Source organism: Nyctereutes procyonoides, unplaced genomic scaffold, assembly GCF_905146905.1.
Source record: "Nyctereutes procyonoides isolate TBG_1078 unplaced genomic scaffold, NYPRO_anot_genome, whole genome shotgun sequence".
In the NCBI taxonomy this organism is placed as follows: Eukaryota; Metazoa; Chordata; class Mammalia; order Carnivora; family Canidae; genus Nyctereutes; species Nyctereutes procyonoides.
The window spans coordinates 68264670-68291433 of NW_026575052.1; the positions used below are offsets into that span (position 1 = coordinate 68264670).

The 26764-nt window shown below is 38.3% G+C and overlaps 1 protein-coding gene and 1 pseudogene across 1 annotated transcript in view; both read right to left on the reverse strand.

Moving 5' to 3' along the window:
- The window catches only part of MYO3A (myosin IIIA), a 225221-nt gene that overhangs the window by 11660 nt on the left and 186797 nt on the right, over positions 1-26764 (reverse strand). Inside the window, exons 29-30 of the mRNA XM_055332397.1 lie at positions 26448-26592; positions 4483-4589 (exon numbers count right to left, since the gene is read on the reverse strand). Coding sequence (XP_055188372.1) covers positions 4483-4589; positions 26448-26592 — 252 coding nt within the window. The remainder of the gene's footprint in view (positions 1-4482; positions 4590-26447; positions 26593-26764) is intronic.
- On the reverse strand, positions 134-1571 carry LOC129513561 (protein ARV1-like; annotated as a pseudogene).

The following is a 26764-nucleotide window of genomic DNA, read 5'->3' on the forward strand; positions in this document are numbered from 1 at the left end:
TTTCTTTTTTAGAAACTGTATCCAAATCTTTGCTTAATTTTGCTCAACAGAAATGAGGTGCTTGGTTTATATTTCAGTCTTCTCTTTTCTGGATGCATTTGGCCATGCCACAGATAACAAAGAATACAACTCTTCAAAACTCTTGAGAGTTACAGATGGCACAATCACTTCCTACATTCCATTCCCTCCTCTGGAAGAAATAGACCATGGTGCTTTCTATCAGTAAGCGGTGCAAGATGGCCAAAAGGAGAGCTTTCAGAGGTCACTCTATTTGCCTGAAAATTTGATGTAAGGACAGATACTTTAATGAGTCTGAAGCACAGGAGTGTGTTGTTGTGTTCCCAAATGATAGCTGGAATCAGAGTTTTCCATAGCTAAATCATAATAATGCTTTCAGCAGCAAAATGAAGTTGAGATTTTTGTTTAGTTTTGTTGTTTTTTCTGCTGTCATTGGTCGTTCTACCCACAGGAAAGTAAAAATGCCAATAAAAAAGGCAGTTTGGGGATCCCTGGGTGGCGCAGCGGTTTGGCGCCTGCCTTTGGCCCAGGGCGCGATCCTGGAGACCCGGGATCGAATCCCACGTCGGGCTCCCGGTGCATGGAGCCTGCTTCTCCCTCTGCCTGTGTCTCTGCCTCTCTCTCTCTCTCTGTGACTATCATAAATAAATAAAAATTAAAAAAAAAAAAAAAGGCAGTTTGTTCTAGAGAAGCAATTGCAAACCTTCTAGAGACATTCTGCTTCTTGGTATATCTAATAAAGTCATCAGGATCACTGTTCTGGTTTGAATCTTGAAGTCACCACCACCTTAGGTACACTTCAGGAAGCAAACAAAATGGGCAGAGTTTTCCATTGCATGTTTATTTTAATATTGAAAAGAAGAAGTCTGTAGGCCTGGGCTTTGCATAAAATAGCATTAATCAAGATGATAACAGGATCAGATGTGATGTATCTGTCTAGATGTATCTGTCTACTGGTTTTATGGAGGATTTGTGGGGTTATCTTTAGCACTCCTTTAGACTGCATGGTTACAGTCTTGGTACAATTCTTTGGCCTCTTGGTTGCATTTGATGTACCTGTACAGGCAGGAGGCCAAGCAGCAGTAGAAATGGCTGCCACCCTGTCTGTATCCCCTTGCCTGGTTAAAGCCAGCTAACATTCCAGAAAGTGTTTTCCTGGCTAAAGGATGTGAGTCCCATCATGGCTATAGGTTCCACTATGTGTTAAGCCCCAAATTTGGGTACGGGCCAGATAAATATGAACACATGGTGTACTAATATTCTGGTTTTCTGTGCTTTATTTTTCATTGAAGCCACAGATTTCAAGACATAGGGTTATAAAAAAGATTCCAGTCATTAAAATTAAAAGGTATTAAACCCTTTACATTCATTTAAAAAAGAAGAGGACAAAGGCAAAGTCAAAGTCAACTTTTTGAGGGCAGGGACTCATTTGTGAGGCTCAGAATCTGCTGCATGATTCTGAGAAGGTGGTTGTCAGTAACAGGCACTGCACCTAATTTCAAGCTCTTATAAATTCTCATATCGAGAATGGCATCTGTTGGTGAAGCCCTCATGGTTAATTGTCATTTCAGCTACAGTTAATAAAGGTCACTGAGCATCATTTACCACTTATTTCAGGGTTAATAGGGAATGTCTGGTAATTTCTAATCTTGTTCTCTGCTCTTCTTTCTATTTAACTACATGAACAAATGTCAGGCTAGTTGCTTCCTTTTGGGGTGGGCAGTGTTTATCAAGATTTTTATAAAGAATAGTCAAATGCAGCTATCTGGAATTTTTGCTTCCTTGATTTGCTTCTAATTGTATTTTGCTCACATTTCACTGCACTCATTTGTACCACAAATATTTACTGTACGCCTATTATGTGCTAGGCTAAATGCAACAGGCAAACTCCTTGACCTCACGGAAACCACCTTGGTCACTCTTTGGCAGTATACAGCATGGTGACATGAAGTATGGACCACCTAGGGAGGACACAGGAAGAGCTCCTTTGGGATTTGGGAGTATCAAGAGGGCTTCTTGAAGAAAATGACATCTAGGCTGGGGGTATTTTGTCCCCATGAGGTGAGAATAGAAAAAGGAAGTGGGTTGTAGGCTGAGGACAGAGCATGTCCAGGGACAAATGCCTACAGACAACGTGAAGAACAGGTACAGGCCAATGAGAGGGAATGGCAGGAGTAAATAAATGTCAGGAGCTGAGGCTGGAAAGGTAAGCAAGGCCCTGATGTTGGCCAGCCCTTCTATCACAGGCCACTAGGAAGTAATTACAAGGCTTTCCATCAGAGGGGTAGCATGACTAGATGCTAATTTTAGAAACACTATTCTAGCTACCATGTGAAAGATGCATTAATGGGAAGGGGAGCAAAACAGGAGAGCTCCCTGTAAGAGGAGGGATAGATGCAGAGATATCACCTGGAAATGCTGGCCAGGAGGAGGCTGTGGGCAGAGGAGGTAGAGAGAAACAGAAATTCAGGAGATATTTAAGTGGTGGGATTTTGGATATGGAAGATAAGAAAGAGGGAAGAGCCAGGATAATATTCTGATCATTGGTTTATAAAAGCAGCCAGTCATTCATTCACAAAGACCATATATCACACATTTCTATTTATAGGAAATGTTCGGAATAAACAAATAGAGGGATGCCTGAGTAGTCAGTGTTTGAGCGTCTGCCTTTGGCTCAAGGCGTGATCCCAGGGTCTTGGGATCAAGTCCCATATCGAGCTCCCTGCAGGGAGCCTGCTTCTCCCTCTGTGTCTCTGCCTCTCTGTCTCTCTCTCTGTGTCTCTCATGAATAAATATATAAAATATTTTTTAAAAAAGAATAGGCAAATAGAAAATAGATTAGTGGTTGCCTCGGGCTGGAGGGAGGGGATGGAGAATGGGTATGGAGTTTCTTTTTGGGGTGAGGAAAATGTTCTAAAATTGATTATGGGGATGGCTATACAACTCTGAATATAATGAAGACTATTTAATTGTATATTTTATGTGCGTGAATTGTATGGAATGTGACATAATAAAGCTGTGTGTGTGTGTGTGTGTGTGTGTGTGTGTGTGTGTGTGTGTGTGTATGCCCATGTACATCCATGGAGAGTATGTAAAATAAACACTAGCCAGTTTGAGTTCTGAGTCTGGAGCTTTGGAGAGGTCTAAACAGAGATAAAGATTCAGAAATTGGTAGTAACTGAGGTCATGAGATTGTCCAAAAGTAATGAGAGGAGAAGAGAGCCTAAGATTGAATGCTAGGCAACACCAAGGAGGATAGGGGCCTTCCAAAGACACTGGAAAAAAACATCCCCAGAGAGAAAGCAGGGCTAGAAGACTGACTTGGAAGTCAAGTGGGAGCTCCATTTTCTGCCCAGAAGCTGGGAAATGTAATTTCAATGGATGGGAAGCATTCTCTGGGTGAAATGGGGGCATAGAGAATCACTGCTCCTTCCCCGTGGCAGTGGGAGTGGAAGAGTGGATAAGTGTTGCAGAAGGAAGGACCAGCAGGTACAAAGGACTCAGGAGCATGCCAGGTAGGCACTGACCGGCAGGGTTTTAAGCAGTAAGCTTAAAAGTTAGTAGGCATGGGGGCCTTGTGAGGGGGCCCCAAGAGTAGTCTGGGGTCCAGTGAGGAAGGCCTCCGCAGCATCTGGACTTTATGTGGAAGGAAGTACTGGACTATTAGAGGGATCAGTAAGGGAGAAACACACTCACAAGACAGTTTAAAGCAACATTCTGGTAGGGTCTGGAGCAGCTGAGATCAGAAGCCTGAAATATTCTGGGTGAGGAATGATGATGGTCTGAAGTAGAGTGTTGCTCATGGGGTCAGAGGCAGGGCATGAATTGGAGTGAGTCCTGGCCAGGAAAAGCCACACTGTAGGTGACAGAGTAGATGTCAGGAATGAGAGAGGGCAAGATCCAGGAAGCCCCCCTGGTTCTTGGTCTGGGTCATCAGTGGTTGATGGTGACACTCACAGATAGCAGGAACAGGAGAGGAAGGGCAGGTGGGCAGGGCTGGTGCCAGGGAGCCCTCCTGTTGCACACAGGGAGTAAGCAGGAGCGGTCAGTCAGAATACTTGAGTGCAGCTAACGACCCCGGCAGCTCTGCAGTGCCTATCTGGGTCTGAGTTCTGACCAGTGAGATGAGGACACCATCTTAAGGGCTATTCACAAGATGAGATGTCACCTATATGTGAAGCCCCTCCGTCTAAGCCTGGAATTTGAAAGCTGCTCAAGTAAATGTCTCCTTCTTCCTCTTTCCCTTTCTTCTTCTTTTCCTAAAACTTGACCTTTGACCTAAGGTCCCTCTGAAGAACTCCTTTTAGGATGCACTTCTCTTTCTGGTTTGGTATTTGCACCTCAGCTCAATTAATGGACCAGCAGAGAAGACTGCTAGAGGGCAGGGAGAGGCTGGGACCTAGAGGAAGCGGAGTGTTAGCAGTTGCTATGGCTCTCATCTGATAGGAAGAGTGAGCCACTTACATGTAGCAGATAATAGTATGTGGAGTCCTCAGGGTTATTTAATGTTTTGGGTTTCCGGGGCCGTCTTGGGGGTCTCAATATTTTTGGCTCTTCTTCTTTAGAGATACCTATAAGAAAGGTGATCATAAACAAGTATTCAATTACAAAGACTATTATCAAGCAATGCTTTCCTTTGGGGGTAAATAAGAAATTATATACATACAACTGGGGCTTAAGCTTGGAGAAAGAGGAAAGTTCTTTGTTCCCCCAACCACCCCTTATCATATTCCTCACTACATGTTCCTTCTGCTTGTCTGGTAGTGTGGGGCTTTGAGAGATAAGGGAAAGGAAAGAAGGGGAAGAAAAAAATGTATAGTTTGGTACTGTGGAATAGCATACAGAAGTTCAGAGGATGATAGGGAGATGAGTTGAAAGTGCTAGAAAATCCTTAAAAAGGGGTTTTATGCCAACATTTAAGGAAGAGTTAATACCTATTTTTCTCAAACTATTCCAAAACACAGAAAAGGAAGGAAAACTTCCATATTCATTCTATGAGGCCAGCATTACCCTGATACCAAAGCCAGATAAAGATACCATGAGTAAAAATAACTACAGGCAAGTATCTCTGATAAAGATGGATGCAAAAATAACCAACAAAATATTAGCAAACTAAATCCAACAATACAGTAAAGAAATCATTCACCATGATCAACCCAGGGATTTATTCCTGGGTTGCAAGAATGGTCCAATATTCACAAATCAATCAACATGATATATCACATTAATAAAAGAAAGGATCACCATATGATAATTTCAATAGATAAAGAGCATTTGACAAAGTACAACATGTATTCTTGATAAAAACCTACAACAAAGTAGGTTTAGAGGGAACATACCTCAACATAATAAAGGCCTTAAATGAAAAACCCACAGCTAATATCATCCTCAATGGGGAAAAACCCAGAGCTTTTCCTCTACACTTAGGAATAAGACAGGGATGTCCACTCTCACCACTTTCATTCACTATAGCACTGGAAACCCTATCCTCAATAATCAGACAACAAAAAGAAATGAAAGGCATCCAAATCGGCAAGAAAGCAGTAAACCTTTCACCATTTGCACGTGACATGATACTCTATATAGAAAACCTGAAAGACTTCACCAAAAAACTGCTAGAACTGAAATATGAATTCAGTAGTCATGGGATACAGAATCAATGTACAGATATCTGTTGCATTTCTCTACACAAATAATGAAGCAGCAGAAAGAGAAACTAATAGGAATCAGTCCCATTTACAACTGGACCCGAACCAGTAAGATATCTAGGAAGAAACCTAACCAAAGAGGCAAAAGACATGTACTCTGAAAACTATAAAACACTGTTGAAAGAAATTGAAGATTACACAAAAGGAAGAACATTCCATGCTCATGGATGAAGAACAAATACTGTTAAAATGTCTATACTACCCAAAACAAATTATACATTTAATGCAATCTGTATCAAAATACCAATAGCATTTTTCACAAACAATACTAAAATTTGTATGGAACCACAAAAGACCCTGAATGGTCAAAGCAATCTTGAAAAAGAAAAGTAAAGCTGGAGGCATCACAATTCTGGACTTCATGTTATATTACAACCCTGTTGTGATAAAAACAGTATGTTATGGGCACAAAAACAAACACATAGATCAATGGAACAGAATAGAGAACACAGAATTGGATCCACAACTACACAGTCAATTGATCTTTGACAAAGCAGGAAAGAATATCCAGTGGAAAAAAGACTGTCTGGTCAACAAATGGTGTTGGGAAAACTGGACAGCAACATGCAGAAGCATGAAACTGGACAACTTTCTTACATTATATACAAAAATATATTCAAAATGGATTAAGACCCAAACATGAGATGGGAAACCATTAACATCCTAGAGAAGAACATAGATAGTAACTTCTTTGACACTGGCTGTAGCAACTGCTTTCTAGATATGTCTCCTGAGCTAAGGGAAACAAAAGCAAGAATGAACTATTGGGACTACACCAAAATAAAAAGTTTCTGCATAGGGAACAACCAACAAAACTAAAAGTCAACCTACAGAATGAGAGAAGATATTTGCAAATGACATAATGGATAAAGATATAGTATGCAAAATATATAAAGAAATTATAAAATTCAATACTTCAAAAATGGATAACTCAATTAAAAAATGGGCAGAAGACATGAATAGACATTTTTTCCCAAGAAGACATACATATGGCCAACAAATACATAAATAGATACTCAACATCACTCACCTTGAGGGAAATACAAATCAAAACTACAATAAGCTATCCCCTCACACCTGTCAGAATGGCTAAAACCAACAACACAAGAAAAAACAGGTGCTGGCAAGGATGGGTAAAAAGGGAGACCCCCCATACACTGTTAGTGGAAATGCAAACTGGTGCAGCCACTCTGGAAAACAGTACAGAGTTTCCTCAAAAAGTCAAAAATAGAACTACCCTATGATCTAGCAATTGCGCTACTGGGTATTTACCCAAAGGATACAAAAATACTAAATCAAAGGGATACATGTACCCGGTTGTTTACAGCAGCATTATCTACAATAACATAAGTTATTCAAACAGCCAAGAGTCCATCAATAGATGAATGGATAAAAAAGATGTGGTGTGTGTGTATGTATATAGGAATATTAGTCAAAAAAAAGAATGAAATCAAAAACAAACAAAAAAATAATGAAATCTTGCCATTTGCAATGATGAAGGTAGAGAGTATTATGCTAAGCAAAGTAAGTCCATTGGAGAAAGCAAAAATCATATGATTAAAAAAAATCATATGATTCCACTCATATGTGGAATAGGAATTTAAGAAAAAGAACAAGCATAAGGGGGAAAAAAAGAGAGACAAACCAAGAAATATATTCTTAACTATAGAGAACAAACTGAGGGTTATCAGAGGAGAGGTGGGTGGGGCAATGGGTGAAATAGGTGATGAGGATTAAGGAGTGCACTTGTGACGAGCACCAGGTGTTGCAGGAAGTGTTGAATCACTATATTGTACACTTGAAACTTTTACTACACTGTATATTAAACTAACTGGAATTTAAATAAGAACTTAAAAAAGGGTAATATGCTCATAGAATTTTGCTGTGATTCCCCCAACCACCAGCCTTATACAATGACCCATCCATCCAAGCCCTGCAAAATCTCTACTCAAAGGCCATATCCTATGTTACCTCCAAACAAGAACACTACTCATTTGCAGGCTTGACTTCCTTCGAAATGTAGGACCTCAAACTATTAGAATCGTCAGACTTGACTTGAAAAACCTTCACCAAGAAAGAATAAAGTTTGTCATCTTTTTCTGGTCTTTTTTGTCAACATAGCCAAGTTCTTATACCTGTAGCAATGTCATTAAAGCTTCTGATGCTCTATATACTTGGTTGTTAGTGTTTGTCACAAGTGGCTTTACATTTACAGAGCTAATGAGCCTCTCATGAAGTATTCTTGTCTGTTTTTCATGATTCTTGACCACTGCATCCCCTGACTACATTTGTGCAGAAATGCCTGTTTTATGGATACATCAGGATCAGGGTGGGAGCAAGGTATGGGTGCTTATTGGAGAATGACTTACATTCAAGTTATATCTGAGCATACATTTGTTAGCTGGACTTTAAAGGCAGTAATAGATCATTATTTTGTATAATAAAGGGGAAAGAATGATTCCTAGCCTAGATGTAGAAATACACAGAGAAACTGAATTTCTCCAAAGCATACTAACCAAATCAAGTCAAATAGAATGAAATCGGTGAATATTTATACTACGTGTAAACAACCATGACTGGTAGTGTAAATCAGTTTCAGCCAGGATAGAGACTCACAGATGTCCAACTTTCTGGTATTATGCCCAGTCCACTAGGTGAACATACTTATCACAACAGTATTCACATTCTCACAGAATCCAGCTCATTCATTTCAAAATCTATAGGAAATTGCTAGATGACAAAGATAGATCAGCTAGCTAGACGCATTTTTTAAAATGTTTTATTTTTTATTTTTTTAAAATTTTATTTATTTATGATAGTCACACAGAGAGAGAGAGAGGCAGAGACATAGGCAGAGGGAGAAGCAGGCTCCATGCACCGGGAGCCCGACGTGGGATTCGATCCCGAGTCTCCAGGATCGCGCCCTGGGCCAAAGGCAGGCGCCAAACCGCTGCGCCACCCAGGGATCCCCTAGACGTATTTTATAGAGGTATAATACATGGAACAATGCTAATCAGAGAAAACCACAACAATCATACAATCTTTTTTTCGAATAAGACAAAAGAAAATGAGATCTTTGTTAACGGGACCTTATTAATAGAGATTAGTAATAGACAAGTAGAGTAGAAGCACTTTTCCAACCAATCTCTGGCGATTCGTCTTCTGTTCCCTCTCTCTGTTCCTCTCCATGGGAATAGAGGAGGTGGAGGGAATTCAAGTATCTGAGCCCTGTCGAATCCTGTCCAAGATTGTCAAAAGCACAAGGAAAGATGGTAAAAGCTGGATTCTTGCCATTACCGCAAATACTGGTCTTATTTTTTTCTTTCTCCTTCCCTAACCATCTCTCTCAGTGCTGATTATTAAACAGCTTCTATGGCTCTTGCAAAGTCTCATCATTTTAAAATGTATTGCTTATACCCACTTATATTATTCATTTGAAACTGAATGGCAATAAACATACACATATAATATGAAGTTTTTATGGTTTTAGGAGCATGAAACTGACCTCTGACTAGATTTTACCTTGACTTTAATGTTAATGTCTAAATTACAATATCAGCATATCATGGTTGTAATAGAAGTTAATTAAGCTGAAGGTGGCAAAGAATCTGAATAAGGGCCAGGAGAGTGGAAAACAAAACTGATTCTGGCAATAAAGAGAATCTTGCTCTTGTCTCCACTGTCTCATCAAATGTTCCCCATTCAATCTCATTTCTATCACCCAGTTTCTATTGAAACTGCCTCTAGAGAGTCAAGGGTGATCACTTTATTGACAAATACAAGGGCCCTTTATCTGTCCTTCAATGGCTGCCTTCATCGTTTAACATTATTGACTACCCCTGACCTTCATGATGAGATTTCTGAGGGGAGATCCCTTATCTTATTTATCTTTGTATTCCTGGCCTTAAGGATATGCTTGACATATAGTCACTGTTTAATAAAATTTTGCTGAATGAGTAAATAATCCCTTTGCCTCCTGGACTGAATCAATCCTCTCTTTGTTCCTTGCACATCCCATGGTGTACTCCATGCTGATGGCTTCCTGATACAAAGCTCAGGTTTGATGTTTTCACCCTGCCAGAGCTCCTGCCCCAATTTTTTCCTCCCTATTGAGTACTTCTTCCATCTCAAACTCTCAGGCTCAAATGAACCAGTGGTCACTTTACTTCTCCATGTAGGATTCTGTGTATCACAAGCTCCATGGCACAACACCATTATGTCTACCTCTACCCCAGGCTCAAAATATTGATATCACTTTTGCCTTATCTCACTTGTTCATTTCCTATAAACAGACAATCATCAACTTCCGTCAATTTTTCGATACATGCTTTGAATGTCTAATATTCACCCATCATTTCCTCTTGTCTACCATGGCTACCACTCTGGGCTAAATTGCTCAGTTAATAACTTTGGCAGAGCCTTAATCTGTTCTCCATGCTTCACCTCACAAAGACCAGATTCTTCTTCCTTACCTATCATTTTAATTATGAAGTTTCACTTTTCAAAAATTCATTGTTTTCTTTTCTTCTATGATTAAGGCTAAACTTCTCCTAAATCCAGATTACTTACAATCACAGCAGTTACAAATTTATCTCCCGCTTCCCCTTGAAATGAACCATCTCCTTTGGTCAGTCTACTGGCCTCACTGGAACCCTGACACACCATGTTTGTAGCTATAATTTTGCTTATTCTCATATTCTAATAGACTCACTGAAATTTTTTTTTTAAGATTTTATTTATTTGAGAAAGAGAATGAGCGGGGTGTGGGGAGGCGGCTGGAGCAGAGGGAGAGGGAGAACAGGCCCTCCACTGGGCAGGGAGACTGATGAGGGGCTCAATCCCAAGACCCTGGGATCTTGACCTGAACTGAAGACAGATGCCTAACTGACTGAGCCACCCAGGTGCCCTCTCACCATCTTGAGCATCTTCACTGCCTGTCTCCAGTACCAGCTGTTTCACCAAGCTCTCACTGACTATCCAGTGATCCCCCTCTCAGGGAGCACCAACAATAGTACTCACATGCTATACAGATCATTTGAAGTGAGTTATATCCCCTCAAAATTAACATGCTGAAGACCTAACTCCTAGTACCTCAGAATAAGACTATATTTGGAGAAAAGGTCTTTAAAGTGAAGTGACAAGGATGGGCCCTACCCAATATGTGTCATTATAAGAAGAGATTAGGACACAGACTCACACAGAAGGAAGACCATGTGAAGACACAGGGAGAAGACAGCCATCCACAAGTCAAGGAGAGCGGCTTCAGAAGAAACCAACCTTGCCAACACCTTGATCTTGGTTTTCTAGTCTCCAGAACTAGGAGGAAATCAATTTCTGTTGTTTAAGCTACCGTCTGTGGGATGTTGTTATGCAGCTCTAACCAAACATATAACATCTAACTATTTTTACCTGTGATTTTTTTTTTTTATAGTCGAGCCATAGGTTTCTGAGTGATACAGATCATGACTGAGGTTTTGACGTTCTCCTGCCTCTTCATGGTTGTTCTGCATGTGGTAGGTGTTTGGAGATGCTAAGAGGTTAGATGGACTCCATTTTAACTCAGAGACACAGCGGTAAGTGAATTTTGTTAACTGGATCACCACTGTTACTGTCCATAGAAAAATAAATTCCCAATGCTTTCAAGAGAAGTGTAAACAGAAGAACCAACAAAACTCTCGAAAGAGAACGCGAGGACTTCATGAATGATCTAGAGGTATAAATGTCTTCACCAAAATCCAAAAGTCATAAAAATGTAGACATATTTGGCTATTAAAAACAGATAAAGACCTTAATATGGCAACAAAGTCAGAAGACACATGATTTGGAAAACTATATTTACAATACAGAGGACAAGTCAAGGGATGGTATTTGTAATGCATAAAAGGCCAAGCAAATTAATATAAAATACAGACCAGTGGAAAAAAAGGGCAAAAGGTTAAAATAGGAAGTTCAAGACAAGCAAATCCAAAAAGTCAGTAAGTATAGGAAGGCACCTGAGCTGGCTAATAGGCAAGGAAATAGAAGTTAAAATAATGACAAAATATCATTTCACTTTAGGTACATAAGCAAAGATTAAAAGAAGGATAACAGCACTGTACAAGATGCCAGAAAAAAGTATGTTCTCACAAACTATTGAAGGAAATGTCAATTGTTAGGGCTTTTGGGAAAGCAGCCTATCAAAAAAAAAAAAAAAAAAAAAAACCAAACATACCTTTCAACTCAATAACCCTACCCTGGGAACCTATCTTGCAAAACTAAAATCCTGGCATACCAGGGCATCTTCAAAGATGTTTACTGCAACATTTTTTACAGTGGCAAAAATCTGAAACAGTGAGTATCTAGAAAGAGAAAAAAGTTTACATAAATCATTGTGATACCCATGTGAAATATTATATAGCCAGTAAAATGAATGAGTTATAGCTGTGCCAGCTGATGTGCAGGGATTCCTGCTAAGGAATTGAAGGAAAAAAGCCAAGATGTATAGGTTTTTATATTATGATCTTATTTACATAAAAACAATGACAGAAATCTCTGTATGTGTATGTATGCATAAGTGTATGTGTGCAGACCTACAAAATCCATGAAAGAATACATGCTTTATGATTAGGGTTCTCTTGAGGGGTGAGTAATGTGGGCTTCAGATGGAGAAAGGGGGAAGGAAGCAGGAAGAAAAAGGGAAAATCAAAAAATATTTCCTTTATGTAAAATTATAAATATGCACGTGGGTATATCTATTTTATAGAGATAAAAAGTAAAAAAAAATGTGTTGAATTTTCAGAATTTCTGTTTAATTCTTGTATCTTGAAGAATCTGCTCTTGTGTTAGTTCACTGACTTTCTTCTTTCACCAGGATAATCTGAAGCAGAGGGCTGAATGTTCTTAAAAGGTGTCTCACTTAAGATATTGCCATACAAAGTGGGCAGCCAGTAAGAAAATTATTGATGAATGTGTTCAACAGGGTCTGATTGCATTTAAATTAAATTTCCCCAGACTATTTTGTATTTTTGAAGAGCAAACTTCCCCTGAGTTTATCAGCATACAAATATTCCAGAAAGGCAAGTTGATTTTGCCCTCTAAAATTTTGTTCTTTTTGGGGGAGTGCAAACACTCTCTGCTAATGTCATTCTAACCCCTTAATTACAAAAGTGACGTAAACATTTGTAATCCCATATTATCAGCAGCATATCAGTGTTGTCAGTAGCAAAATAAGGTTTGTGACTATTTTGTGTGATGTGCATGATAAATATTAGCTTGTAAAGGTTATTGCTACATTAAATAGACAGAAGGTAAAATATTTATTTATTTATACTATGGGTTCTGATAATAATTTCGGTGTTTCAGTTTACCAGAAATGCACCTTTCTTTGAATAATGAAAGGACAAACAGCTCAATATTTTTTTATTTGGAAGAAAGCATAAATCTCATTGGAAATACTTGCTTTAGAAAATTATATCTCAATATTATTCGCACTTTAATGGTAATTAACATTCAGAGGATAGTCTGCATAAGGATCTCATCTAAATCAGTTATTAGCAGAACATAAATACACTTATGTTAGTGTCATAAATCAGATATTAACAGATCAGAAATGTGCTTATGATATTGTAATTTTTTAAGAAATCAATTTTTAAATTTTTGGTAAATTTCCATTTACTGCCGTCTGTTAACTTTCATCAATACAGTTGGGCTACAGGAAATCTTAGAAGGGAGGAATATTCATTTCTGCACATCAAAGGCAGGATTTGTGCAGTCAGGGATGCAACCTGCCTTCCAGAAGCTGTTGGTTCTGCCTTTTCATCTCATCTGCCCTTCAGCCAGGCCAGCCAGTCTGGAGGAGACTGGATTCAGATTCTGAACTCGTGGGCCAGTTCAGTTCTACTCTGCTTCCCTCTGCCTTGCATGGCACACAACTCTGGAAACATTTTTCATTTCTCATGGGTGCCCTGAATTTGGCCACTTGCTTTGCTCTATGGTCTGTCTGTGTTCTTTTGAGTCTACCTGAGGTGAAGGGTTGTAAGGGGAGGTGTTTCTACTCTGTTGAGTGTCCTTCACACTCTGGGGATGCCTTACCATTCCCTGAATCTGACTCAGAGGCTCCCTTTGACCTCAAAAGGCAACTACTAGCCTCCATCCCCATTTGAACACTCAAGCAATTTCTTTGGCTCATTCTTTTCTACCCTAGAGCCAATTGACACCTGTACTTATTCTGTAGGGCATGGGCTTTTAAGCTTTTTGCCACTCCCTGATTTGGGTACATTGCACTAGTATCAGGAACATTGAAAACTGAGCATGTGGTTTTTAAATTATACTACTCCTAGATTTAGGTAAGGTGCTTCGCCCCTCCCCCCCCACCCCCAGCGTGCTCCTCATGTCTACTCTAGTTTTGTCACAGGAGAAGACAGAGGAGAATAAAGCCACTCTGTTTGTGGGGGGATGAAGAGACATGCCCTCTAGATTATCATTTATCTCTTGGACATGATCACTAAATATCTGCCACCTATTGCTGGCATCTCTATTGGGCAGAGGTATTGGACTAGAGTCCTCAGAGGTAGTTTTGTTCTAGTCATGGGGTTGGTTATGTCCTTTCTCCCAGCCCTCTTGCATACTCATGCACAATCATCAAAGCAGGGCACCCTAAGAGAGGCATATGAGAATATACACAGTGATACTGATGGAATCTCAAGAGTGCCTTCTGTGCTGGGGATGGTGGACCGTCATGCTGAACTAGAAGCATGTGTCCTGTGTGTGAGTGTCCACAGGACTATGGATACAGTCATACAACAAAATATATGCTTACCTGCCTAGAGACCTAGAGAACCATATGTAAGGCCCCCTAATTACAACTTGGTTTGTTTGTTTGTTTTTGGCTGTTTTTCAAGATCATATTGATCTTAATCTATCTGAAAAATATCTGAGTATATAGCCTGAAGTGAAACCTATGTTAATTTTCCCCAAAGAGTCAAATTTTAGAAAATAATTTATTGACTGTTCAGCCATTTTCTCAGATTGGTTTCTACCGAGGTGAGACGAAATATGCTAATATTTTTAATAAAGCCTTTACTCCTTACGAGAGCCTGTCTGGTCCAGAGCATGGCTGGAGGAAATGTCAAGCAAGCTTTCAGTGACCGGCAACAAAAATGACATATCTGGAGATGACATTCTAGTCTTACCCCACATCACTGTGGAAGCTTTGTACCAGGAAGAAGTACCATTATTCAGATTCTTAATCCTATACAGAAGTAGACTCTGAAGGTAAAAATCAGTGAGAGAGAGTCCTCTCTACTGGAGAGTGAGCACCTAGTTCTCACTCAACCAGTCTGTTTGACTTTTCTAGAGCTTTCTGCATAGATGCTCTTGTTAATGAACTGCCATGTGAGGTTAAGCTGATTATTTACAGTATTCAGATTCTAATTCTGTAATATTTTATCCTATAGTTAGATTAGCTAGCAGTTTGCCAAGGTTATTCTCTGAAAAATGAATTTTAGGGGCTGTTAATATTCCATCTATGAATGTGTCATTACTTATTAATCATTTTCTTATTGTCTCATTTCATTTTTTGCCAGTACATAAATTTTTCTTTTTCAGTTGTTTCCTTAGGCTATGTCCCCATAAGTGGGTTTATTGGGTCAATGATGCAAACTATTTCCATTTTTTTTATATTGCTAAATCACTTTTCAAAACATTGACTCTACAGTCTTACCAATAGTGTTTGAGAATAATTAAATGAGCACATTCTTAAATATATTTTATCCTTGTCATTTTGATAAATAAAAAACAGGACCTTATTTTAATTTGTATTTTTAGTTCTAGGGTGATCATATATATGCTTATTTGCCATTTGCATTTGTTCTTCTATAAGTAAATCAATGTCTTGTGCCCATTTTTCCATTGGGGGGGGTGTTAATATTTTTCCTAATTATTTATAAGAGCCCATTGTGCAATACACATGTTAACCCTTTCCATTTGTTCTAAGTTTTTCATCCAGTTTGCATTTGGTTTTTTAACTTCTAATGATGCTTTCTAATCTCTGGAAGGTTTTAATGCTTATCTAGTCCAAAGATAGCACCTCTCTTCTTTCTAAGTCCTTTTATAACTTCTTACGTTTCATCCTTTCTCAAGCAGAGGTTGTGAAGACTCAGTTTATAACATTTGATTGTTTTGGGTTTATTTCTTACAATGAAATCATTAATGTATCTGGGAAATATTTGGGTTTTCAGCCTGAAGTAAGATTATCTTATTTCTTCTCTCCACATCAGAAAAATTTTAAGCATTATTCATCTATTTCTTATGGTTTAGCTGTGTATCTTTTTGTGACAGGTTTTTATAGATACCAGGGTAAATTTTAGGGCTACCCTATTTCATTAATTTGTGGTTGATTTTTATAAGAGGTATATGGTTTTCATTATTATAGCTTTATATTATTCTTTTTACTATCTAATAAAGAAAATCCTCATTTCTAATTCTTCCTTTTTCCTGAAATTTACAAATGGTCTTTAGGAACACTTTCTTAAGTTCTAAAGAAAATCTCATAGACATTGAATGCTGTTTTCTTTTTAAACCTAAAAATTAATTATAGAATAGTTATGTTTACAGTATCTTATGTTCCAATCCAGAAACACAGTGTATTATACCACTGTCCACATGTTTTTGTTTATTTGTGGTTTTCTTGCCAGCTTTATTTCAAGATCCACCCCCCTGTTTTTTTTTTGTTGTTATTATTTCCAATGAACTCTTTTTTTCCAATTTTATAGGAAAGGATATCCATTTTTCTATCCACATATATATCCCTGGTGAATTCTATTGTTAGTACCAATCATTTGGGTTCATTCTTTGCATTTTTTAAGACCAACATTCATGTTGGTATTAATACCCTAACAACTTCTCCTTTTCAATAGTTATGCTTTTTTTTTAATAGTTATGCTTTTATAGAGACTTTTGTTTCCTGTCTTATTACATACAGTAGAATTCCCAAATCATGGAAAAAAGTGTTTTCATCAGCGTTCTTATCTTAATTCCACTTTCTACTGGAACTGCTTCCAGTGTTTTACAGTTAATGATGATTTTGGCAATTTAAAGAATCTCCTTCTATTGCTCATTGACTAAGAGTTTGTCTTTTCATCAGGACCAGGTATTATTTTATTGAAAACTGTATCAGGGTTAACAAGATGACTTTTTTCTTTTGACTTTTTGATACTGTTACATTAATATGTGCTCTTAAGAGATTCTTTTAATGTAATATTGCACTCAATTAGTCAGAATGGCACTTGGTTTTACCTCTAAATCTCTTGAGACTGACTCATAGCTTTCTTCCTTCCTTCCTTCCCTCACCTCTTCCTTCCCTCCTCATCCCTTTCTTCCTTCCTTCCTCCCTCCCTTTCTCCCTTTCTCCCTCCCTCCCTCCCTCCCTTCCTCCCTCTGCTGCCTCATTCTCTTCCTTCCTCTTTTCTAAAATGTTATTTGTCAGACTTAGGTTTCAGGATATGACCTTCATAAAATAGGTAGTTTTCACTTTATCCCTTTTTTTCTCAAACAGATTACATAATGTAGGAATTATCTGTCTCATGAATTTAAGTTGCCAATTGCCTAAAATATTGAGTTCTTGTCAACTTTTCTTTGACAGGCATATCATTATATTGACTAATTTCTTTTCAGAAATTTATGTTCCAGCTCAAATTGTTTTTGTGAAATTGATTGATTTATAGTATGATAAGATTTCGGCATTATCAACTACACTTGTTGTAATGTTCTTATTTCTAATTTTTTTGTGTATTCTTTTGAAAATAGGAATTTATTTTACTTTCAAATTATTTTTAAATGAAGCTATTACCTTAGTGTCATTTAGATATTTGGTCTATTTTTGTGTTATTGTAGTTCTTCTTTTTTCTGTTTTTCCTGGTGTTGAATAACCATCAATTTACTTTAAAAATTTCCCAAGTTATATTCTTTTTTCATTATTTTCTCTCAGTTAATAACAAAAACATTTAATGATATGAATTTTCCTATGAATATAGACTGCATTCCATTCATAGTTTTTCTATGTGGCCACTTTCATTTTTATTAATTCAAAATAATTTATAGCTCTAATCATAATTTCTTTAGATTATCTTATTGATTTTTAATTTGTTCATTTGTGCTTTTCAACTTTTTAAAAAAGATTTAATTTATTTATTCATTAGAGACACAGAGAGGCAGAGACAGAGGCAGGGGGAGAAGCAGGCTCCCTGCAGGGACCCTGATGCGGGACTCAATCCCAGGACCCTGGGATCATGACCTGAGCTAAAGGCAGATGCTCAACCACTGGGCCACCCGGGCATCCTTTTCAATTCTTTTTTAAAAAAGATTTTATTTATTTATTTGAGAGAGAAAGGACACACAAGCAGTACGGGGGGGCGGTGAGAGGGACAGGAGAGGAAGAAGCAGACTCCTTGCTAAGGAGGGAGCCTGATGCAGGGCTCCATCCCAGGACCCTGGGATCATGACATGAGATGAAGGCAGGCGCTTAACCGACTGAGCCACCCAGGCACCTCTGTGTTTTTCAATTCTATCTCAATTACATTATGGCTAGGAAATGTAATCTGGTTCGATTTTGATTTGTTTAAGTTTGTGGACTGGCCTAGTATGTCTAGTTAGAAGAAACAAAAGAGGTTGAGGAAAGGAGAGAGCCCAAGAAAGAGGCAAAGGGCAAAGGAAAAAGATCAATGATACCCAATTCTGTGAAGAGCATCAGGTGATGTATGGAAGTGCTGAATCACTATATTGTACACCTGAAACTAACATTATGTTAAATAATTGGAATTTAAATACAACCTTAAAAGAAAGAGCAATTTTTAAAACTATACTAGCTATTTGGAAAAAAAGGGTATTATCTCTATAGCATATGAAATTATAAATATATTAAACATGTGTTGATTTTATTATTGTATAAACTATGCTATATAATTTATCTTTGAATTGATCTCATGTAGCTAAGTAATATGGTGCCAAAATATATAAAGAAAAATTCAGTTTCCAGTGTTGCTAATATTATTGTTTTTTTTTTTTGTGTGTGTGTGCATCTGAATCAAAACTTAAAGGGAAGTTGGAGGGGGGAGAAGTATATTCATTACTCTCCTGCTTCTATATTAGCTCCATGTCCTCTGTAGATACATGTAGACTAGATACAAAGTATGGAATGAGGGGTAATAATTTGAGTGTAGCTGTTACCATCAAAGGCCAAATGTTTCATCTGAACTAATTCAGTTAATTCATCAGAAATCTATAATTCAGAGTGTAAATTTATGAAAGGTAAACTGTTTCATACGATTAGTATTTAATATGTAATTTAATGATTCTCACTGAATCATTTATTTACTTATTATAAATAAAGTCACTTAATTTTATATACTGACTTGTTTTCTTAAGAGACTTGGAGAGTTGGTATTCCTTCTTATGAAGAAAGAGGGATAGCAAATAAACTCAGGAAGATAAGCAGTGGGTGGGAAGCAATATAACTTCTGAAATCTCTTTACTTTTCACTTTTAATGAAAAAATAATCCTATAAAATATATAACCCCACATTATTTGAGCTACCTGGCTTTCTCATGAATGTAAGCCCATTAATAGATACAGGTGGTCATATATTCTTGGTAGTTTGTAAAATGCATTTCTAGGTGCCAGCATTACAATGGTAAGGTGATAGACAATCCTAAAAACTACAGCAGATCAAATCTGCATCATAATAACTGAAGTATTAAGGGTAATTGCATGAGTCTGAATGCCATTAAAATTTAGAAATAAATGGAAAACTGTGATTTTTTTCCTCCCCAACATTTATTCTCAAAGCAACATAAAAAACATTTGTGTTATATCCACTGTGTGTGTGTGCATGGCAAGGGACTGCTTTGATCTAGTGTTGAATTTTCTTTTGATGTTATGTAAATGAAGCATGAGAATTACAATAGTATCCTTATTTGTTAACCTTGCAAACCGCTAAAAAATTACAGCCTGTTGGACAGTCATACTTTCTTTATAAAGGTAGGAAAGAGAATGTGCTTTTGTGTTACCAGAATTTATTTGTCCTGCAATTAATCTTTTTTCTTCTCTTCACAATGGTCAAAACAAATTGCCAGGTGTACCATAATTAAGAAGAAAAACATCCCCCCAAAAATACCATTCAGGGAGACATAATGCACTGTCATTGTATACTTATGAATAATGAATGTCATTGTATACTTATTGCGATCTATGATCCAACAGCCACACTCTAGTTATACATATCCTATACCAAGTTTCTCTTAACAAAAATGCAAGTGCAGTTAGCACCTATCAGTTTCAATTTATGATAACTATTATCAAAACAAAGATATAAAATAAGTTCAAGTACTTACCTTATTTTATTTTTTAAACTTCGTAACTAGCTGCTCAGTCTTCATTTGGACATTATTTTACCTTGACACTTATGTACATTAAAAAATATGTCTCACAGAAAGAGAAACCTTACAGAATAAGGTTATAGCTTGTTAAAATTAACTTGAAAAATTTAATTATCCAGGCACCTGGGTGGCTTGGTCAGTTAAGCATCTGCCTTCAGGTCAAGTCACAAGCCCAGGGTCCTGGGGATGGAGCCCTGCATTTGCATCAGGCGCCCTGCTCAGTGGGAGTCTGCTTCTCCCTCTCCCCAACCCCTCTTCCTCTGCTCCTGTGCGCTCTCTCATTCTCTCTCTCTCAAATAAATACATAAAATCTTAAAAAGAAGAGAAAAATTTAATTACCCTCATGTGCTATCTGTGTTTTCTAGGGCTTTATTTAGAACAGGTTAGAAGTTCTCCCAGGCCACTTTACAGAATCCAGCTGAAACTTACTGAGTCTTACCAACAGAGTTCTGGGTAGCAAGTAGTTGAAGATGCCTATTGGTTTTTGACAATGATGACAGAACTAAAGTTTCAGGTGATACTTAGGCTTATTTTAATGATGGAATTACTTGTAAATGAGCTTGATTTTGGTTTCCTAAGTGAAATTTTTCATGGGGAGGCACGGTTTGCCATGAAGGTCAGTATCCCAGGGGCGGTCGGTTGAATCTGAGCTAACAGTGCATCAGCTGAATCTGCCTCAGCAGGTGAGGGCAGTTGCTTGTACTGTGGGGTGCCAAATTCTGCATTACTAATTCTGATGATCTTCTATATATTATAAGAACCTTTTTTTCTGGGGCGCCTAAGTAAGGCAGTCAGTTAAGAATCTGACTCTTGGTTTCCACTCGGGTAGTGATCTTAGGGTTGTGAGATCAAGCCAGGTCTGTGCTCAGTACAGAGTCTGTTTGAACTTCTCTCTCTGTTTCCTTCTGCATAACCCATCTTACCTCTCTCACTCTAAAATAAGTAAACACATCTTTAAAAAAAAAAAGAAGAGAATCTTTTTTTTTTTTTCTGACTGGAGGGGTTTAAAATCAGATAATATATACAAATCAATAAACATTTAAAGAATGTAATGTTACATTTTTTTGTTATTGTAAAAATCATACTTTCAAATCTTCACTGGCCACTGTACTTTATTCTATTGTAATTCCTGGGGGAAATTAAGCAGTGTTCTGTCCAATTAATAAGCAGTTGTTGAATGTCTACTGTGTGATGAATGTGTGCCAGGGTAACAGAAAAACGAGTATGGAGTAGTATATGAAATGGTCCTGCTTGCATAGGGTTGGAAATCTATTTGAGGAGGACAAAACCAATCTACACAAAATAACTTTGAGGATAAGTGAATGCTGACTATGGTACTGATAATCTACTCCCTCCAACAAATGTGCACCTGACTACCTGTGTGAAGTCTGTGATGTCAGCAAGTGCATGAAGATACCTGGGAAAATCACTAGAGCTTGAGGAATACAGAATGGGTGGCAGGAATTCTTGGCTTCATTGTTGTTAGAAGATTGGCAAACTCAGGTTGTTTTATAATGAAAATCAGAGTCTAAAATTTAGCCTAGAGTTTGCCTATCCTGAGGTAAAAGAAACACATCCAAAGGTACAAAAATAGACCTAGAATCATTGTAGGGATTGAATAGTGACAAGTGACCAAGCAATATCTGGCCCAATTTGTGACCTCAGCTGGAATTCTTTAAACAAATATATGTGATAAATGTTCATAAGCTATTCAAGAATTTTTTAAGAAGTTGCATATATCATTAAAATATACGAATATAGATTATATCCAATGATAAATCCTAGCAGATGTTATAAGTGAAATTTCCAAAAATGTAGCATAATGATTATTTGTATCCCCTTTTCCATTTGTATTTATTATAACATTAAAAAACATTCTGGGGAATTTAGTAAGTAATTGTCAATGCATAAGAAATTCAATGGATATTTTATAATTCCGTTCTTACTTGCTCTGTCATTCTACATGACACCCTTCTTCCTGGGCCTTCTGGGGTACTGGGCTTCCTGGTGTTCTTCCCAGCTCTCTGGTTGCTTCTTCTTTGCTGATCTGTATGTGTCTGAACTCCTGCTCTAGGCTCTCTTTTCTCGTGAGAAAAGAGCTTGGCTTCTGTCGCTACGCACTTATCTACCTGCCTACCTGACAGGTCTTCTACTGACTAACCTTTGCTTCTGACTGTTCACCTTGTCAGCCACCACTGCATCTGAACCACCATCGTCTCTTGCTGGCCTTCTGTGTTTATTCGTTGTGCCATCAATGAATGCAATGCAATCAAAATGATCTTTCAAAAATGCAGTTGTCTACAGCATGGTTGAATTTTCAGTGTATAACGATTCAGATGTACAAAAATGCAACTTAGTTTTCCTAAAAGTGAACTTAACGTTTACCTCTTAGTGCTCATTTCCACTTTCTAGTGTTACGTCATTATTTTTTAATTATTTATTTTAGAGAGAGAGAGAAAGACAGAATAAGTAGGGGGAGGGGCAGAGGGAGAGACTCTCAAGCAGACTCCCTGTTGAGCATGGAGCACATGTGGAGCTGGATCCCAGCTAGGGTTGGATCCCAGAAACCATGAGGTCATGACCTGAGTCAAAATCATAAGTTGGTTACTCAACTGACTGAGCCATCCAGGAGCTCCAAGTGTTGCACTATTTTTAATGAATCTGAATTAAACTCAGTCTCTTTCAATTTTCCTAGTGTGTTACCAGTAAGCTTAGTCATTTTAGGTTTCTGACCCTCCTCCTTCCCCCCTGGGCCACATCTAAGTTGGGGGTGAGGGTGCGGACTTTTGCAGTTTCACAGCATCAATGAAGATAGTCCATCTGCTCTGTAGCTACTCTTAGATTTTCAATGGCATCTGCTGAGAGTAACAACGGTCTAGTCTCTGGTCACTGGCATCTACTACTTCTGCCAATGTCTTCTCTTTGTCTTTGGTTCTGGGTCACCAGTTCTACTCAGATCCTTCTGTCTAGGCCACCTTACACTCTCTTGTGGGCTCTTCCTCTGCTACTCTCTGGGACACAGGACAACTCAGATGTTTGCCAAGTTAGCCTTAAAAAAGTGTAGTAGAATATGTAACCTTTCTACATGTGTACAGAACAAAAAGGCTCTTCTAAACCTGTAGTTAAAGAAATGTCACTGAATTACAATCCTCTTCAATTAAGCTAAAAATTTATTTCTGGTACTTTTCTTAGGCCCTTTAAAAAATAAAGTCAGATAGAAAAATAAAGTGAACTAATTCAACTTTCTAATAATATTCTGCTGCTTGAGGTCTCTTTGAAGTCCCAGAGGAAAAAAAAAATGAAGTCCCAGAGAAAAGAATTCTGAGAAAGAAAAACAGAGTTGGAAGCATCATGCTTCCTGATTTTAAGCTATATTATAAAATTATGGTAATCAAAAGAGCATGATATTGGCTTAAAGACAGACACCTAGATCAATGGAACAGAACAGAGAACCGAGAAATAAACCCAAGCATATATGATCAACTAATTTTTGAGAAGGGCACCCAGAACACACAAAGGGGAAAGGGTAGTCTCTTCATCAAACAGTGCTGTGGAAGCTGGGTATCCACAGGCAAAAAAAAAGGAAAAAAGAAATTGGACTTATCTTACATCACACACACAAAAAATCAACTCAAAATGGATTAAAGACTTAAACATAAAACCTGAAACCATAAAAATTCTAGAATAAAACATAGGGAAAAAGGTCCTTGACACTGGCTTTGGCAATTAATTTTTTGGATGTGATACCAAAAGCTGTATCAAAAAAGCTTCTGCACAGCAAAGGAAACCATCAACAAAATTAAAAGGTAACGTGTGGGATAGGAGAAAGTATTTGCAAAACCTAAATAAGGTAAAGAGTAAATATCAGATAAAGACTAAATATCCAAAATACGTAAGAAACTCACACAACTCAATAGCAAAAAACCAAGCAACCCCAATTTAAAACTTGGCAAATGACCTGAAGTGACATTTTTTTTCAAAGAAGACATACAACTGGCCAATAGTATATGAAAAGTTGTTCAAATTACTCATCATCCAGAAAATGCAAATCAAAATCACAATGAGATATCACTTCAACCTCTGTTAGGATGTGTATAACCAAAAGGCAAGAGAAACAAATGTGACGAGGAGGTAGAGAACGGGAACACTTACACACTGTTGGTAGGAAGGCAAACTGGTGCAGCCACTATGGAAAACAATACAGAGGTTCCTCAAAAAACACAAAGTAGAACTACCATATGATCCAGCAATCCCACTTCTGGTTATATAGCCAAAAAAAATGAAATCAGTACCTCAAAGAGATATCTGTGCTCCCATGTTCACTGCAGCATTATTCACAATAGCCAAGATATGGAAACAACCAAAGTGTCCATCAACAGATGAATAAAGAAGATGCAACACGCATGCACACACACACACAATGGAGTATTATACAGCTACGAGAAAGAAGGATTTACGTGAGTCAACCTGGAAGACATTATGCTACGTGAAATATGTGAAACACAGAAAGAAAAAGAAGTGCATGATCTCACTTATCTGCAGAATCTAAAAAGATCAAATACATGGAAGCAGAGAGTGGAACTGTGTTTATCAGCCACAGGGAGGCAGAGGAAATGAAATGTTGGTTATAGGGCATATGGTTGCAGTGATATAGGATAAATAAGTCTGGAGATCTAATATAGAGCATGGTGATTATACTTAATAATATTGTATTGAATACTGAGAATTTGCTAAGAGAATACATTTTGGGAGGTAAGTATGTGAAGAGAAGATAGGTTAATTAGCTTGACTATAGTAATCATTTCGCTTTGTGTATTCATATCAAATCATGTTGTACACCTTAAATATATACAATTTTTATTAAACACACACACACAGAGTCCCCAAGATATTTAAAAGTGTGAGTCATAGCAAAACATCAGCAGCCGCTCCTCCCTCCCTATCTACACCCTACCTAGGAAGATCACCCCCCACCCCACCCCTCCTTTCCCTATAAGCACAGGACTCAGCTGCTTATACAGGGAACACTACCTGGCTTCCTGTGCTTCTCCTATATATACTACCAGCACCTCCCTGCCGCACACTCATCAGGTGCAGCCATCAAACTAATGGGTACCTGGGCTCTGACTTGCTAAGTTGCTTCTTAATAGCAAGGGGTTCTGGGCCAGGGCCTGAGAGCAGTGGTGGTAGGAAGGGCCAGGGAGCCACTTTTTTTTTTTTTTTTTAAAGTTTCATTGTAGCTTTTGACTTGAAAACAATATGGCAGGATAACTGACCGAAACACTAAGATATTTTCCCTTCAATATCAGACCAGTGGCAAAGCTCATCTCAGTATTTTCCTGCCTAAGGGATTTTCCAGAAGTTGGATGAGGTGAGCAGTATTTATCGGCCTTTGGCAAGAGCCAAACTCCTTGCAGAGGTGCTGCCAGGTGTCCTGGTGGGGGTGGTGAGAGTGCGAGGTCTCCAAAGAAAATGAGGGAAAAGAAGTACAGATTCTCCCAGAGAGAGATCTGCAAGGCCCTCAGTGGCTGCCCCCCCTGGGGGAGGTGATAAGGCTGCAGAGAGGAGGGCTACCTGGAGCACATGTGGACCAGGTGAGACTCCCAACTTGACGGTTTCCAGGTGTCCCCTGCAAGTAGGGGAGCACCACAGCTCCCGACTTGGAGGGGTCATGAGGCCAGCAAGGAGATGGGTGTCCCGACAGTAACTTTAAGGGCAAATAAGTAGTGACCCCAGGCTCGACCTGATCCTTTGGTAGATACATAAGTCTTCAGGGCCTTTGCACAGCCTTGGGGAGAGGAAGGCCTGATAAATACTGAGTCTGAATTCCATACCAGAGTGTGACTTAAGTTGATCAGAAGAAAATTTAATAATGCATTTGGGTTTGTATATCCGAATGAAGATCTGAACCTTCCATACTCTACTTAAGGTGGCAGACATTGGCAAAGGGAATAGATATATTTTATTTTTTGCTCCCTTTTATCAAACCTGCACCCCACCCCACTCCCCCAAACTCCATCCCTCTCTATTCCCTTCTGGTGCCATATACCAAGTTCTAGTTAAAGAATATATAAAGTAAAAAAAAGAAAAAAAGAGGAGAATTAAGTTAGAGAAAGTAGGAGGTGTGTGGAACATTCTGGAAAGGCTTTTATCTACTTAGGAGAAATGGAATGAAATGAAGGTTCTCCCCCAAACAGTTGGAACATAGTCACCTCAAATCTGCCATAGAATAAAGGTGAGAAACTAATAAACAAAGAATCTGGCACTGCTTTTCCCTTCAGGGAGTTCTAACTCTACTGATTTTTTTTACCTGAAAGGCACTGCTGAGAAGAAACTCGTCTATTAATTGGCTTATGAGGATAGACACCCAGATAAAGAGGCTTCAGTTGCTGTGACAAAATCATTTCATTCAGTTTTTTCTGCAGAATGAAATATTCTTCAGATAACTTTGATATCTAAAAAGAAGGTCATGTGTCAGATTAGATCAAGGAAAAGAATTCAGAGGGCTCCACAGGTACCCCGGGGTCTGGTAAATTCCTGATTGCTGGCCCCTGGGACTCTGTGTGTCTTCTCCGGAACCCACCCTTGTCTGAAAAACCAAGGTCTGGAAAAGTCCTCACCTGACCA